Raw genomic sequence first — 17,500 nt, forward strand, 5'->3', positions numbered from 1 at the left:
TTAAATGCCACTCGAACTTTGTTTGATTTTCTGATTTTTGCATTTACGAAACGGCAGTTATTGTTCAAAAAAAAACCCAGCAGCGACAATGTATTCTTTAAATATTTAAAAATTCGATTCCAACCAAATGCCGTTCTCTTGAACTTGGAATTAATGATATTTAGGAAGTATAAAGGTTGTTTAATACTATTAATTAAAATCAGCTGCGATTAGCAAAAATATAGACTTAAAGTTGATTTTGAAATTTCAAAATTTTAGACTAATTTAATACTTACTTTACAATGCATTGTGCCGTGAAAAAAATTTATTTATAAATATGTCTTATATATATATATATATATATTTGGCCTCAGTACACAAACTACTCATTCATAGCAGTCTGACAATATCTAGATTTATGCTACCAATTTAATTGCACTCTGAAGAAGCAATTGAAGCACGGAATAAAGATAATAAAAATATTCGCTAACAACACACTCGTAAATTTGATTGAAAAGCTACAATGACGGACCAATTCAATTATTTAATGCTTTCGATTGACCCAATTCATTCATCTCTTAGCTATGCAAGATCAAAATGTAAACATAAAAAAATGCATCTAGAAGGAGATGCAGTTGATCTTCTTTTTCAAGAATCTGAAAAGGAAAATACAAATGATGCTAATGAAGATATAATGGAGTTTGGGTGAGCAAAAAGAATTCCTGATTGAATTAAAGTTTGGATTACTGCCCGGAAATTAGATATTCAGTGATCAATGTTTAAACTATTAAGTGAGGCAAAAGGTGAACTTTTTGTATCCCATGTATAACCTAGGTGACTAAGTTTATCATGAAGTTTTATTTTTTGGTAGTTGAGAGTTGTTGTGCAGTTTTTAATTTTCTTTTCTCCGGTGAGCAAGAACTCGTTTTATCAGCATTCAATTTTATACAGTTTTTGTGTGTGTACATATTACAGGTATTAAGAAGCTTTTGTAGCCTAGAAAGAGTGGAGCTAAGGAGTATAATCTCATCAGCATATGCTATAACACCCGCATAGTTTCCATTGATTGATGTACCTACGATGCTTTCATTTTGTAAGGTATCTAGTAGGTTTTCAGTGTAAATGTTATACAAATAAGGCGAGACAATAGATCCCCGTCTCACTCCTTGCGTTAGATAGAATGGATATGATTTGCAACCTAGATAAGAAACAGAAGCACTACTTTCATAGTATAATGATAATGTGGTATTAACAATATATAGAGGGAGTATTTTATCATTGTAGAGTCGCTCAAACAGAATGTCCCAGTTACAGCTGTCAAACGCTTTTTCAGCATCGAAGGAACAGAGATAGACGGGTGAGTTGTTGTTGTTGTAGTGTTTAATCGTTTCGCTAATAACAAATTCGGCGTGTAGGGTTGAGCTATTTTTAGTGGAACCGAATTGAAGAGGATGAGTTTCTTTTATTTCTGGACAGATTAGTAGGATAAGATATTTCTTTAGTTTCGTAAAGATTGGAATGAAGCTAATGACGCGGTAATTATTTGGATCAATTAGCGATTTTTTATATGATTTAGCGAGTGGTATTATGAGTGATGTAGACATCGATTTTGGGGTCTGCCCATGATTAATAAAAAAATTAAAGAATTTTCTGAGCCATTTTGTTAGTGCTTCACAGCTCCCATTCTTTAAATGTTCAGCTGAGATTCCAAAAACGTCTTTGGATTTGTTTAATTTAAGGCGAGAAATAACCGTTTTTATATTTTCATCTGATATTATTACCTCGTCGAATTTTGTACAAGGTGGAATTTCAAAATTTGTAGAGGTATATGTGATTGCTTTAGTGTTTAATCTATTTTCAAAACTGTTGGCAAATTTTTTCGTGATTGAGTCTTTATTTTTTTTATTATTTATGGTGTACAATTTCGAGTTTGCATTGTTTTTTATATTTTTGAAAGTGTTCCAGAAATTTTTTGGATTTGTATTTTTTAACTTTTCGATTTTTATGTATTTTTTGTTCAGGTTTTTGTTTTGAGCATTTTTGATAGCATTGCGGAAATTTTTTCGATCCATCCGGTATCGAATAAAAATTTGAGAGTTTAAATCTTTTAGGAACCCATTTTCCTGCTATTTTTTAAAATAAAATGAAAGAATATCTTTACTGCGGCCTAACTTGGGTGTCCACCAAGATTTTGAATGCAAAGACGGCTTTTTCCCGAATAAATATTGACCAAGTGCTTCAGATGCAGATTTTGTAATAACAGTATATACCTTGATAAGTTCTTCATCGTAATTTTCATTCGTAATATTGTGACGATTAAAATTAATATTTAAGCAATTGTTATATAATTATAAAAAATCATTGTTATTCCAGGCATAATTTGGAATGCTATAATTTTCTGATTTTTTGTGATTGTTTTCTTGAGAAGATTGTCCAATAATTCCAATTTCAATCGATACTGGTAAATGATCATTCATATTTTGAGATAAAAAAGGAATTACAAAGCAATTTGAGTACAGAAGAGACGTATACCTTGAGAAAGCTATGTGGTCTATGAAAGATGCGTTTGGTAATGTATTATGGCGATACGTTTGAGGATTTTGAGGATAAATATTTAAAGAAAATTTGACAATTTTAAAGCCATTATGAATGGTTCTAGCAAACTTGCCTTCATCTCTAGTAATTAAACGGATACATTTTTGAGTAGAGTTAGGCATCTATGTTTTAATAATAAAATTTAAAAAAAGTTTAGAAGATTTGACTTTATTGGGACGATTGGCCGCGGAAAAAAAATTCTGGCCTACTGTGCATTGGTCAGAAGAAACACACAACAGCTTAAATCAAGCGGTATAAATAGGCATAATTAAAGCGAAATAAAAAACTTGCTAATCAAATTTATTTTATTGGCTAAACAATTAAATAAGACTTAAAAGCGTTTTCAAGATTCACTTTCTTACATCAACTGAAAGCAAAACGACTGATAAATAAATAATAATCAAGTGTCGGGTGCGCCATTTTAATTCATGGAAGTTTTTATTTCATGGAAGTTTTAATTCATGGAAGCTTTTATCGCGACAATCTACTTTCCTAAATGCCAACTAATCAACGGACTCCGATCTTTTAGAAACTATTGATGGCAACATTGACAAAGTTAAAAAATATGAGATACTGATCTCTTGTTATGAAAGTCCTGCTGCAAGAATTTTTTTGTAAGCTTCATAAACAGTTTAAATTCATTTTATAAACGTTGGCATGATTGCGTCACAGTAGGCATTCATCTTTGCATTAATCAAGAGGTTTAATAACTAAATATTAATTTTTTTATTTTAGATGCATTTTAGCTTAATTTAGTTACATTTGCTAAAAAAAATTGGCAAAACAGAGCTGGTAAAAACCATTGCATATATTATGTCGCGACGTTACTAATTTTTTAATGTGAAAAATAAACATAGTTGGTGCAGGATTTTTCGGAAACTTCCATTCAAAAAATCGTCTATATGTTAAGTTCTGTGTAATTCCAATTTTGATTTATGAATTTACATATAAAATGATAACTATTTAACCCTAGTTTTTTGCGGTTACAAATCAGGTTACGAAATCAGACAATCAGGATACGAATGTAGAAGATGATGTTACACAAACAGGTGCAAGATGAACATGCGCTAGACGGTATTCTAGGAGGATTTTTGATAACGCATAACCAGAGTAAACAGTGATCTAAAATATTTTATTAGTAACCTTTGACTTAACCCTAATGTAAACTTTTATTTTTTGCTAATGAGAATAAACTTTAAAAATATTTGATAGAAATTGTTACTTAAAATTTCCACTGCAAAAAGCTTGATCATTTAATTTTTTTTAATTACCGAAACATAAACAAGTATAGTGCACAAATATTTTTTTTCTAAATATCCACAAGATGAAAACGTTTTATATAAGTTTATAACTTTATATACAGTTTTATAAAATAAAAGTATAGTATAAGTAGTATAGTATGAAAGTTTATAAACATATTAAAATAGTTACAAAAAATATAAAAAATAAGACCAGGTTTTTTATAACTATATCTTATTTATAAATTTCGTTACTTTTATAACTATATCTTATTTATAAATTTCAAGACCTATCCCAGTAAATACACATACGTCTATTAAACGTCAAAACAGCGTTTTGACAAAACGTTCATATTTGGTCGATTATCCGTTTAGAATAAAATCCAGATTAACGTTTAGAACAAACGTCCATAAAACGTAATAGTTGCATACCAAATACTGGGTAACACATGAAATATATAATTCGTTAAAATGCATCATATTGCTATAGAGATAACCATATTAATATGGTTTCGAATTACAATAACAGCAAACTTGAATGACAGATTTTTTGTAAACATAGCTATTAGAAAAATCTTTTAAAACATTTTTATGTATAGTATTTTTATCTTTGTCACATTTTTAAAAGCCAATTTAAAAATCATAGTAAAAAAAAGAAAACTTTTTGCTTTTTTTTTTACGCATCTTCGCTTCCTACAAGGCTGCAAGCAATAACTAATTAGAGTTCGAAGTTACTTGATGAGAAAAGATGAAATTTAGAATAATAAGAGTTTGTGGAGCACTCAGGAACAGTTACAAAAAAAAGATGAGAATTATTTGAATGTCGAGTAAGACGAAAATTTAGTAGATGGCACAATGAGACGCTAGCTCTTCGGAGCAGTGCCCATAATAGATCTGTAGAAAATAAAAGAGAAGCAACATTACGATGATGTGATAATAGTTGGACGTTGGCTGCAAGAGCAGGTCCAACTATATTAACAATGCGTTTTTGCACCTTGTTTAAAAGAGGAAGAGCATCATAAAAAAATCCGCCCCAGATATGGCAACATTATTCCATACAAGATCGGATTTGAAAATAATAGAGATAGATATTATAATCTGCAGTAAGAAAACGTCAAGCTCGATAAGGAGATGCAACCTTAGCAGATGCTAATTTTGCAATGGATTTTATATACGGTTATTAAAAAAGATCAAAAGTAAGAGTTAATCCTAAAAGATGAAGGGTAGATGACTTATCGAATACATTACCGTTCATAAATATAGGAAGATCAAAATTATTGCGATAACGATTGGTTGAAAAAAATTTAGTTTTAACTGAATTAAAGTTTACCAGCTACTGTGAGTCCTATGCTGTAGCAGAAGTGAGATTCTTTTCAAGCTCAAACGCCCTCTCCAAGCAATCAGAGTGTGTTGGCTTCTGATCATGACAAGAATAAATGGTAGTATCATCAGCGAACAACGCCACATTAGATGAGAGAATATCTGAATGATTGTTAATGTAAATTAAAAAGAGTACAGTGCCAAAGATAGAACCTTAAAGAACCCCTGAAGATACAGAATAAGATGAAGAGTGCCGCCATCGAGGACTACTTTTATACTACGTTTGAAAAAGAAGGATTCAATAATCTTAAAGATGTTACCAGATACGCCATAAGAAAAAAGCTTATGGAGAAGACCAGTATGCCAAACTTTATCAAAAACTTTAGAAATTTCAAGACCGGTGGCATTAACCTCTCCACCTTTACCTAATGCATAATAAAGCCTTTCGGTTGTTAATATTAGCAAATCAGCTGTAGATTCAAGGCGAGAGATTGGTTAATTAAAGAGTTGGTTAATTAAAGATTCAAAGACCTTGTTTATGATGGAATGAAATGGAACGGAAGTTCGACGAATCAGATCGCTCTCCAGAGTTTTTAAAAGTAGGGATAACAGATGTAACTTTTCAGCAGGCTGGAAAACAAGACTCTGACAAGCACTTGTTGAATAGTTTTGAAAATATAGACGACAGCTTTGGAAACACATCTGCAAGACTATAACAGGTATATTGTCTGGGCCACAAGCTCTTGAAGAGTCTAAGCAGGAAATCACTTTAGATGCTTTTCCCATTTTCAAATATAAACTGAAAAATTTAATTATCTTAATGAATGATGTAGTCAGGTGTTTTTAATTGTAATTTTATATTTTCTTTATAACTTTTATAGGTAACTAGGTTTTATTTTGTTGATTTTTGTTAAAAGTAATTTGTTTACTACAACAACAAATGTAAACTAAAAAAAAAAAAAAAAGATACAGAAGCAGGAGTGATACGAATGTCTAGCAATGGATCAACCTATTTGACGCTTAAATCAGGTAGAACGCAACTATCAGAATTAAGAGATTATATGATAAAAAGTTCTTAACAAACAAGCCAGCTTTTTCATTAGGTAAGGTGACAAAATCTGAACCATACAAAAGAGGTGGAATTACAAATTTGCCTTTATTCGTGATACTATCATAAATTCTCCAGAAGTCACAAAAGCCTATTTTTTTGTGATAAAACACAAAATTTCATTACATGAGAATAGCGGGCATTGGCGTTAGACAAAATCGTGTTACAATGGTTTCTAGCAATAATAAATAGACGTCTGTTTTCTGGAGAATTGCTTTGCTGATAGATATGGAAGGTTTCGATAGACAATTGCAGCTGCACAATGTGAGGAAAACCATGGAAAAGAGTGAGGCTTGATCTGAAATTGTCGAAAGGGAATAAAAGATTCCATGCCTGCCTGAATCCACGAAGTTATGTAAAAAGTGCCTTTGTTAACAGGAAGACGAAAGATTTCTACCCAAGGGTCATCACGAAGAAAATTACGGAAAGAATCCTAGTTAGCTTTAAGGTAGTTGTAAGAGGTACAATGATATGGGGATTCAGATGATGAAGAAAGATGAGATCAAACTGTGATCAGTAGCACCTAAAGGTGAATGTGGAGAAACTGAACACTGAGTAGGATCAGAAGCCAGACATAAGTCGAGTAGAGAGGGTAAATGATTTGGGTTGTCTGGAAACCGAGTTGGAAAGTTGACTATATGAGTTAGGGATTGAGAAAGGCAAAAGTTGTGGGCTTTAAAGCCTGCAGAGTAGTTGACACTAGAGCCAAGCCATTCAGTGTGATAAGCATTAAAGTCACCAACAGCAACAATATGATTAATAAAGAAAGAGGGCTTGGTCAATTTGATCAGAAATAATATCAAAAATAGTGCATTCTTGAAATGAAGGAAAGCGTTATAGAAAAAAGAGAAAGGCGATAAAGTGAAGTAGTGCTAACCAAAAGCACATAAAGATTAGTCTGTGGATTCAAACCTAGTTTCCCAACAAATGGGAGATTTCTTACAAATGTAGATGCGCAGGCCAAGCATGTGACTATTAGAGTCTTTATGAATTAAAGTAAGATAACCATCAACACTAATTTGACAGGATGAGTCAGCTGAACTCAAATTAGTCTCACAAAGAGTAAGTAGGTCTTTGCAAGAGAAAAGACTCAACAAAAGAAAATTTACTTCGAAGACCACGAATATTAGTGAATGATAAGTTTAGCAAAATTGGTGATGACAATGTTTTTTTGTGTTTAAAGTTTTTGGTAATTTATTCATTTTTAAATTTGTTAAAGGACTTGACTCAAAGCATAGACAGCACTCAGTACACTGTTTAATAGCCCAAGCAATTACCATTAATAAATCCTAATCCGTAACGAAGGGCTCCAACTATGGCCTTGACAATGCACACCAGAAGTACAAACAGGGACAATATCAATGAGCAACATGACACTATTAATACATTGATATTTTCAGCTGTTCACGGAATCAGTCTCTCTGAGAGCTACCTCTGAGAGCTATTGTTTGAGGGACCTGACTACCAGCCGGCCTCAGAATCATTAAACTGAGTTTTAGAGCTGTACACTCATTAGGAGATAATAGAATGAATTGCCTAGTCATAAAAACTGAGACTCAAGCAAATACCATGCGTTGAGAAGAAGATCCAGCATTCAACATCCTAAACTGGAAACAATGCATTAAAAATACATCTTTACAAGTCTAACAAATGAAGAAGGAGTGGGAGGCTGGTCAACAGATAGAATTTGTTTACCCCTTAAGTCTTTGCCTTGGAGGTCTTCTTCAAGACAGTAGCCGGATGAATTTATTTTTCTGCCCAATAGGAGTATTTATATCGCGTCACTATCTCTTGCCTTTACTCAACCAAGAGCCCCAAGCCAGGAATTGTTTTTAGTTAGAGTTGGCATCTCATCGCCATTGCCTAAAAAGGCGCATCCTACAAGGCAGCAGGACTTGAAGCAGATTTTTCACACTGTTTCTGATAATATCCTTCATTAGGATAAAAGTCAAGATGACCCATTTGCGACTTTGCAACAAACCCAATAAAAGCAATGTGTTTGCATTACAATGTATAAAATCATCAAACCCTAAATCAGTTGAATCAATTATGGTGTCTGTGTGTCATACTTATACAAAGGTGCTGCTGGATCAAGTACTATTTATAAAAATAATGAAAACGTTGAAAATAAAAATAAATACAATAGCAAAGTAGAGCGAAATTAGTGAAAATTATAATAACTTATTCCTTAGTCATTAAAAAACATTTTTTAAATATCTTCTGCATCTGTTCTAAAAATCTCTTTAACATCAGACATTTCGACTACTAGTTATTATCAACCTTACGACATTTGAAAAGATCTTTAATATGCCCATTCATGGATTCATAAACATCATTAAACTGGTAACTAAAAGATATCACAGTAAAAAAGAAAATTAAATTGTGACAGTGGAATAAACTTATAAATTAAATTAAAGTTATGTTAATAGCAATTGCTTTAAAGAAACTTTACCAGAATATTATTTTACTTATTTAATTCATAATTTATTATACACAAGTATATGCTAAATTTCGCAATATAAGTATATAGTAAATTTAGTAATACAAGTTATGCTAAAGAACTCTTAATTTAACCTGGCTTTACCTGTAATACGGGGAACAAGCAGCCGTTTTAATCTCAAAAAACGACTAGCATAGCCAACTAAATGCGATTTGATGGAGAACCTAATTAAATGCAACTTTTGCCAATTAAAACCAGTGTCATTTCTGATGTTTTCAATCAAGTAGCTCAGTTGTGCACCTAAAATATTAGTAAATAATAAATTTGTATTATTTCTTCAAAAACTATAATTTTTTTATACAACATTTCCAAGAGGTTACAAAGAAAGGCTACTTACTTTGCCCACAAAGACCAAAACACAAAAAGACTTTTTAATAGTGCATTTTGTCTTGTAAATTATTTTACTACTGTTCTACTGCTGATTGAAATAATTTTCCTTGGACAGGAAATGCTTGTTTGCGAAATGCTTATACCTTTGAATTTTGTGGTTTGCTAAATAGTAATTATTAAACTAGGACTTAATTTACTTATGAAAATAAATTCATGTTTACTGAAAGCCCTTTATTCCCATTATTTGAAATCAACTTTAAAATTTTAAAAACATTGGCAAACAAAACTTTTGTTATATCACTCAACCTAACACAATATAAGTCACATTATATGTATATATATACACGAGTAACAAAAGAAGTTTTTTAGTAGACATTGCTCAATAAAAAGTAGTGCAAACATTATTACATTAGAATAATAAGAGAGTACAAATAATATTGTAACATATCTCAGAGTTTCACCTTTATGTAATCATCAGACGTTACAAACAACCATAACAACAACAAAAATTATATATAAAAATACAATACAGTGTTAGCCTAGATGACGCTAAAGTGCAGATAACAAATTTGTTTTCGTGACATTTTGATATTCACTAATTTCGTTTATTCAATAGTTTCAAAGCTGAGTCAATGATATGATATTTCTCCGTTAAACGAAGTTTAACGGAGACTTTCTTGACAGACCAATAATCTTTGACGTAAGAATAGGATTTGAAAAATCTTTTTTTTTTCATTTCTCAGATATATTTAGAAAGCAATGTTTGTAGCAGCGATCTTTAAAGGTGGGCTCTGTTAAACCAATATAATTTAAACCATTGAATAAAACTAGGAAATAAACGAAAAACTAACTATAAACTATTGAATAAACAAAATAAATACAAATCAAAATATCGCCACGAAAACAAATTTGTTATCTGTAACTTTAACGTTATCTTAGCTTACACTGTATTGCATTTTTGTATATAATTTTTGTTGTTGTTATGATTGTTTGTAACGTCTCGCGTGATCGCATATGATCGCATAAAACGTGAAACTCCGAGTAATATTACAAGTTTAATTGTACTTTATTATTATTCTAATATTATATAAAAAATTATTTAAAAAATTTAGTAATTTACCAAGGGTTGTCATTTATTCTGTTAATCAAATTTTTTCTTAACTCGTTGTTATATGCATGTTTCATGTTTTTTTTAGCAAACAACACTTATTTTTATATTCTTAACATAATATAATATAATATATATTTTTTTTAAAACTGTTTTTAATTTAATATGCCTGCCATAATAGGTTAATTTCGTAAACACTCAGAGAAAACGATGAAGAAAGCCATCCAAGAAGTAAGAAATAATAATACTTCCGTCCAGTCAGCAGCTAAAAAACATGGTGTATCAAGAATTACTCTAAAATATAAATTAGAAGACAAGTCACCCATTGAAAAAAAAATGGGGCCTCAAACCATCCTAATTCATGAAGTGGATTTAGTTATTGCTAAATGGGTTCTAAAATGAAGCAAGGTTCCCTGTAACTGTAAAACAACCTTAAGATAGTGTACAATTGTTAGTTACTGACCTTAAGTAGAGACAATCCTTTTACTAACAACTGACCTAAAACAAAACTTTATAATTTTCAGTGCATCAGTGACACAGGACAATATTTTACGGTGGTTCACGAATTTAAGAAATACTGAAGAAAAAAAAAGATATTTTGCGAATCTTGATAGACCCCTCACGACCTTTTAAATTCAATGAAACCACCTATTTTTATTAAAAATTTAATTCAGAAGACAAAGAGTGTCTCACAGTACTGATTACTCGTAATGCCAACGGCAGTGTTGTAACACCATAAATGATCTTCAAATATAAGTGACTGCCTATGGAAATAAATGAAAACTTTCATTCCTGTTGGGCACTAAGAAAAAGTGATTCCGGCTGTGATTATAATTTTATGATTTATGAAAATTTGTAATAAACTGGAGAAATAAATCCGTTTCATTTTTAAGATGGCTTTTTTTTAATTTGATTATGTTTTTTTTAATTCTTTTTTTTTTTAAATAGTTGAATATTTTTTCTATAAATTGTATAACTCAAATGTTTTTTAGTTAATAAGAAAAAATGGAAAAGAGAAGAAACACTAATAATAATAAACTGGAGGACGACTATAGTCACGCAAGTTATTCAAAATTATGGAATCAAGTATTACATATATGTCCAGAAATTTATCAGCAAATTGAAATATAATAAACTTTTTGAAAACAACAAAAATTGTGATGATGTTTTGACTGTTTTTTCTAAATTTTAATGGTTTAATTAGAAAAGATGCTGAAGATAAATTTAAAGATCGATTATATACTCTTTGGTGCCTAATTAATTTTTTAATAATTTTCCACTCAGGACATTCTTATTCCAACCCCCCCGGCTATTAAATTTTAGAAAAAATTCCATCCAAGACAAGACAATTTTTTATAAAAATTTTCTTTTTCTCTACTTACTTACGCAACGTAATATCATTCATTCAAGAAACTTTGTTTTAAAAAAAAGAACGTTCTATTTTCTTCTTTCTATCGTTACGTCATTATTCATTAAAAAAGAAATTTTCTTCTTTCTATAGTCACGTCATATCATTTACAGTACTTATTTACTTGCGTACGTTGTAATACCAGAGTCACGGCTGTTTCAAACCGAGCTTAACGGCTTCTTGTTATTTTTTGAAAATATTGACTTAAGGGGTGTTACTAAAACTTCTATAACTTTTAAAATATTAAAGATAATTTTGTTTTGTAAAAAGAATAAAAACACCAATAAAATGTTTCATCTTATGACATTTAATGCATTAGTAAAAAAACTTCTTTAAGTTTAAAAAAAACGCGACAAATGATGAAGTTGGCTGAATTCAAGTAATTTGATGTTACTTTTTATCAAAAAAAAATCAGAAAAATTTATTTCTGATAGTTATTCTCAAATATACCCATTGTTTGACCATTATAAAAACAAAAAAACCTTACTTAATTGTTTAAGGATAGCTAAAACCGACTTTATTGAGGTCTGAAAACAAACCGCACTTTTCGCAAAGTTATGAAAAATGTAGTTAAAAGGGGGATTAGCTGTTAAAAGAATACATTTTTAAACCTAGGAGTTCTTGTTTTAGAAACTTATTTTCCTAAGCCAATAAATTCATTGCATTGCAAAATAAAGCCAGATTTCGATTTTGGAATATTTAAGCATTTATAAGCTTAAGCATTTATTTTTTTCTGTGCATACAGTTCTAATAATATGGTGTTAAGTTGTTAATAAATAAACACTCACCAAGTCTAATAAAATAATTCATGACCAAATTTGAGTTTAAATTTTTCGAATTAACCTCGCTTTTGGTAGTAGAATTATTTTATAGCACTTGAATCTATAGTCTCTTCTCTCAGTAAATAAAGTGTTTGAATATACAAATAGCTAATTGAAATCTTTTGAAAATTTGTTTTTATTCCCATTAAAAACTGTTTTATAATCAGTTGGTTTACTGATAGGTTCTTTAAGTAGTAAACTATCTTTGTACATCCAATTGATATCAGATTCATACTCATGCTAAACCAGAAAAACAATTGCTCCACTCAAAATTTTGATAACGTTTACAAATTCTTAATTTATTGAACTAAATTTTTACACCAACTTGATATGAGATTTATATTCCATTCTTTAACCAGCGAGGAGGTATGTAGAGCAGAGGTACTGCAAAGGTAGAACTAACTTCTGGTGATAAACATCGAATGGATATGTAATATATCTATAAAAAAATGTTACATATAATGTAGGACAATACATTTTTTAAATTAAATACACAAACATACAAGATCATACCCAACCAACATACCAGTTGCTCTGATCACAAGTTAATATATAAAAGCTAGATTTTTACATACATTTGATGCAAGACTAGTATTCCATTCTTTAACCTGAGCGAAGGTATTGCATAGGTATAAATAACTTCTGAAGATAGGAACAGAATGGGCACCTACCTAATATATAAAATCAGTATATTAAAAAATAATATTTTAAACTAACATTACACAAATATTAGAACAGAATAAAATTATCTTATATATAAATTAAAGATCTCATATAATTTATCTTACTTGTAAATAGTTTTTTTTTTTTGTTGTTGTTTTTAATTTTTTTAATATTTTAACTAAATTTGATGACCGCAAACAAGACAAAGACCTTGTCTATAAAATGAATTTTCGCCACGCTCAGAACACACAACACACTTTCTCACCTTAGAGGCTTGAAGCTTCCTATCAGCTTTGCTGTGAAATTCAAAGCGTTTTAAAACAAGATGCAGCTTCTGCTCCTGATTTCTTACTGAATGCAACTGTCTTAATTCCTTATTTACGCTATTATGCAAACGCTCTCCCTTCTCTTCACTTAGCAACCCAATAGTTTTATGGAATTTTACGAATAGTGGCACATTAAAAATAATTTCATGCATTTTTCGTGTGATACTTTCATTTGGAAAGCAAGCATGAAACTCAATAGCAAATAAATTTATATACTGATGAAGCTCAGTAATTTCGGCATCGGAAAGAAATTTTCGCTAAAAAAGAATAGGTTGCAACTTATTAAAAACACTAAACACACGTACAAATCTATTTTTAATTGCTTCATCATCAATAACACTACAAAGTTTATAGTGGTTTCTTAATACTATTTTGTAATGATTACCTAAAGTACATTACCATGGTAAGCTTGTCGCTCAACCTTCATATCTTCAAGGGCCTTATAAAGAGACCTCTCATGAGGCCCTATGCTATTTTTATATTCTTTTTCTAGGTCTTCACACTCCATCTGCAATGGAATATACTCCACGTCTAAAAGTTCCCGTTGTGCGCGTATAAAAGAATTTTTTTCAGAAATATAAAGGTCAAGACATTCTATATCTTCACCCTGACATGCTAAACACTCATACTTCTCAATGTCACACAATACACTCTTTTCCGAATCACCAATAATTTCACAAAATTGATGAAACAATTTTTGGCACGTACCACACTGCACCCAATCAATGTTACAATCGTATTTTGTAATTAAACACCTAATACTATCACACATTTCTTGCTGTTTACAGGTTATTTTTTTATTGGAGGAGTTTAGAGATAATTCAGAAATATTTTTATTTAAAGCTAACCAACGCGCCTGTAGATTTGCAATGTCTACAAATTGATTTCCTAATAAACGTAAAGCTTCTGCTGTTTTAGAACATTCAACGCTTTTAGCAGCCCACAATTCATTCGTTCTCACATTCTCATTATGCGACAAAGACGAAACAGCTTGACAATTTAAAGTCTTACACTCCTTCAACAATAACTTATACAGTTTTGACACAACTCCTAACATAATATGCAAAACAGGTGGCACTACATTATCTAAAGTTATTATGGGGAAAATCACAGGAGCAATAATTGAATTATGAAACTTACTTAAAGTTCTTAGGTTTCCACCTTGTCTATTTTTACACAAGTTCTCATTGTAAGCACTTTCCAGAGATTGTATTGTCCTCCTTAAGATGTTACAATTAGCAGGTGTGTGAGGCATAGAAGCATGGTTTCTTAGAGAATTGAACTTAACTAGGTCTGTAGAACTAGGAAAGCTAGCAGCTGAACCCTGGTGTCCCAGAACATCATCGATAAAATGAAAATCTCCACCTAAGAACAACCTGACTATTTTGCCTTTTAGCTTAAAATCTGACGACTGAATTCTTTTAATGTCGTTGGCAAAATGCCCGAGAACTAAGGCTATATTCTCACGACAGTCTGAACCCTGATACATACAAAACAAGTGAACATCGTATACAGACCCTGATGATTTAGAATTGACAACTTCAAAATGGAATTTCATAAACTTCCCACCCTTATCACCAGCAAAAAGGAGCCATACCTCTTCGCCAAAACCGACATCCGAGGTGGTCGCGTACATAAAGATTAGTAAAAACCTCTTCAACATAAGTTGTCAAATTCTTGACCATCAGTACAGATACTAAACAAGGTGCTTCATTCGCAGATGGATAAAGTAACATGGGCTTCACAGTGACATGTTCTTTATTGACATGCAAAAAACAACATAGACAAATCACTTTCTAAATCTGAACAAGCTAATAATCGAAGGAATATAAAAGCAAGTTTAGATCGTCTTGCTGCAGCATGCCTACCTCACTTAGAATAAGGTTTACTATTTCCTAACTTAATGTAAGTATATTTTTTACTAACTATTGGCTTTTTAACTGATATATTCTGTGGATTACTTAATTTAAACCCGCAAAATAATTCAGAGGAACCAATGTTGTCGTGGTCTAAATAAGAATCAACCACAACTAAATCCTTATCGCTACTAGCAAAACATTTGCAAATTTGGCAACTGTTCTGGTTTAAATCACTAATTTTTGCAATTTTTTCTTCAATATTAATTTTTTTTAGCAATCTTACATTTTTGGCACGAGCAGATGCAAATTTACGCTGTGCTGTTTTAATTTTTTTTTAAAAGTTGGAACTGCTCCTCCTGTTTTAGCCTAATACTCATAGTCTCTAATTGAGAACTTAATGAGTTACAATGTGTGTTGAGAGCCCTATTTTTAGAATTTAAATCTGTAATTGCAGCTTCCAACTTAAATACTTGCGTTTTAAATTTTTCTATTTGCTCCATATTTGTTTTATTTTCAGAAGTTAATTGATCAATTTGATTCAGTAGTTCCTGACTGTTATTTAAAGTGAAAAAGTTATCTGCATCTGCTGATTTTTTTTTTTTTGGGTTGAGCTTGCGACAGTTGCATTTTAAAAAATTCTTCGTTTTTTATAGCTTTAAAATTTTTTTTATATTTCTTTTTTTGGCGTGTTAACTTTAGGCACATTTTATCAAACTCGTCATTACTACACTCAAAAAAATCTTTCCTTGCGTATTAAGGAAAAAAATTCCCTTATCTGTTTTTCCGTAAAATTTCCTTCGCGGTAGGATACTTTCTATAAAAAGTATTCCTTGATTTAAGGAAACTTATTTCCTTTTGTCCGAATTAAGTAAATAATGCGGAATTAATTTAAGGAAATATTATTTTATAATAAAGGCGCTGATATCGTGTATGATAAAGGTTCCATAAGTCTTATGATAAGATATTTTTAATTAAGATATTATTTTCATCATAAGAATATATAATGTATATTCTTATGTCATAAGAATATTATATTAATATAAGGAATCTATATCATAAAATATAATAATATTATATTAAGTTATGGAATCTATATCATACAATTATACTATTATTATTATAGTTTGAGTGATTACTGTATGTTCAATGCAAGGCTGGTTTGTGTAAGTAGGCTGTTGTGTAATGTAGGGTAATTGTTAAATATTCATGAATAATATATGAATGTTTCACAATTATACTTATATATACATAAATATATATAATATAATATATTATATATATATATATATATATATATATATATATATTATATATATATATATATATATATATATATATATGTATATATATATATATATATATATATATATATATATATATATATATATATATATATTATATATATATTATGTGTATATATATATTATTTGTATATATATATATATATATATAATATATATATATGTATATATATATATATATATATATATATATATATATATATATATATATATATATATATATATATGTATTTATATATATTATATATATAACACTTATCTAACTTTTTCTTCAACTTTAAGTTTCACCATTGCTGGATCATCAGGAAGCAAAAAGATATATATATATATATATACAGTCGTCCCCCGGTTAACGAACCCCCCTGTTAGCGAACTTTCGGTTAACGAACCGAAAGTTTGCCCAAAATCCTCCCCCGGTTAACGAACCGGAACACGGTTAACGAACCGGGACCGCCAAATGGCGTGCACACGCGCGTGAAGGTCGGGCGCGCCGTCCAGCATTTCCCCCTCAGTTTTGTGAGTGTCATGGAAGCCTGGGAGGTGAATGGTTGTGCTGGGTGTGCTTTTGTTGTTTCATTTTTTTCTTTTCTTGTTTCACTAATATTTTTCATGCATTTTTGTGCTTTTTTCTAGGTTTTTTTCCCACTTGCGATTTTTTCGATTTTGCGATTTTTCAAAATGTCGAACCCTGCGAAAAAAGCAGAAAAGTTTTCACTCTTGAAGAGAAAAAGACAATCATTCAAAGAGTGCAAAAAGGTGAAAAGCAAAGTGACCTGGCTAAAGAGTTTGGTGTGAATAAATCAACCATTTTTTAATAAGCAATGTTCATGTTCAATTTTTAGTTTTTTCTAAAACTTTGACAAGCAATTTTCATGCACAATTTCAATTTGTTTCAATTTTTAAAAGTGCATAAATCTCAGGTTTCAATCATTTCACCTTTGCCT

General features: G+C 30.4%; 1 protein-coding gene and 1 long non-coding RNA gene across 4 annotated transcripts; one reads left to right on the top strand and one right to left on the bottom strand.

The window, feature by feature from the left end:
• The first annotated feature begins 9,765 nt into the window (after nucleotides 1–9,765).
• Nucleotides 9,766–11,070, top strand: LOC136082149 (uncharacterized). The gene is made up of 2 exons (XR_010639435.1): nucleotides 9,766–10,111; nucleotides 10,360–11,070. It is a non-coding gene; the product is annotated as an uncharacterized LOC136082149 (long non-coding RNA).
• Nucleotides 11,071–12,525: 1,455 nt separating this feature from the next.
• LOC136082399 (uncharacterized) lies at nucleotides 12,526–16,194 on the bottom strand. Of its 3 annotated transcripts, none has more exons than XM_065801606.1 (2): nucleotides 12,983–16,194; nucleotides 12,526–12,846 (listed from the first exon to the last, which is right to left on the bottom strand). In XM_065801606.1, the coding sequence occupies exon 1, from the start codon at nucleotides 15,057–15,059 to the stop codon at nucleotides 13,782–13,784; it is 1,278 nt and encodes a 425-aa protein (XP_065657678.1). In that variant the 5' UTR covers nucleotides 15,060–16,194; the 3' UTR covers nucleotides 12,526–12,846; nucleotides 12,983–13,781. The 3 variants fall into 3 exon arrangements, with proteins under 3 accessions (XP_065657678.1, XP_065657676.1, XP_065657677.1); XM_065801604.1 differs by having other exon boundaries at nucleotides 12,934–15,993; XM_065801605.1 differs by having other exon boundaries at nucleotides 12,921–15,993.
• Nucleotides 16,195–17,500: the final 1,306 nt, after the last annotated feature.

The sequence above is a fragment of the Hydra vulgaris genome, chromosome 07 (assembly GCF_038396675.1).
Source record: "Hydra vulgaris chromosome 07, alternate assembly HydraT2T_AEP".
In the NCBI taxonomy this organism is placed as follows: Eukaryota; Metazoa; Cnidaria; class Hydrozoa; order Anthoathecata; family Hydridae; genus Hydra; species Hydra vulgaris.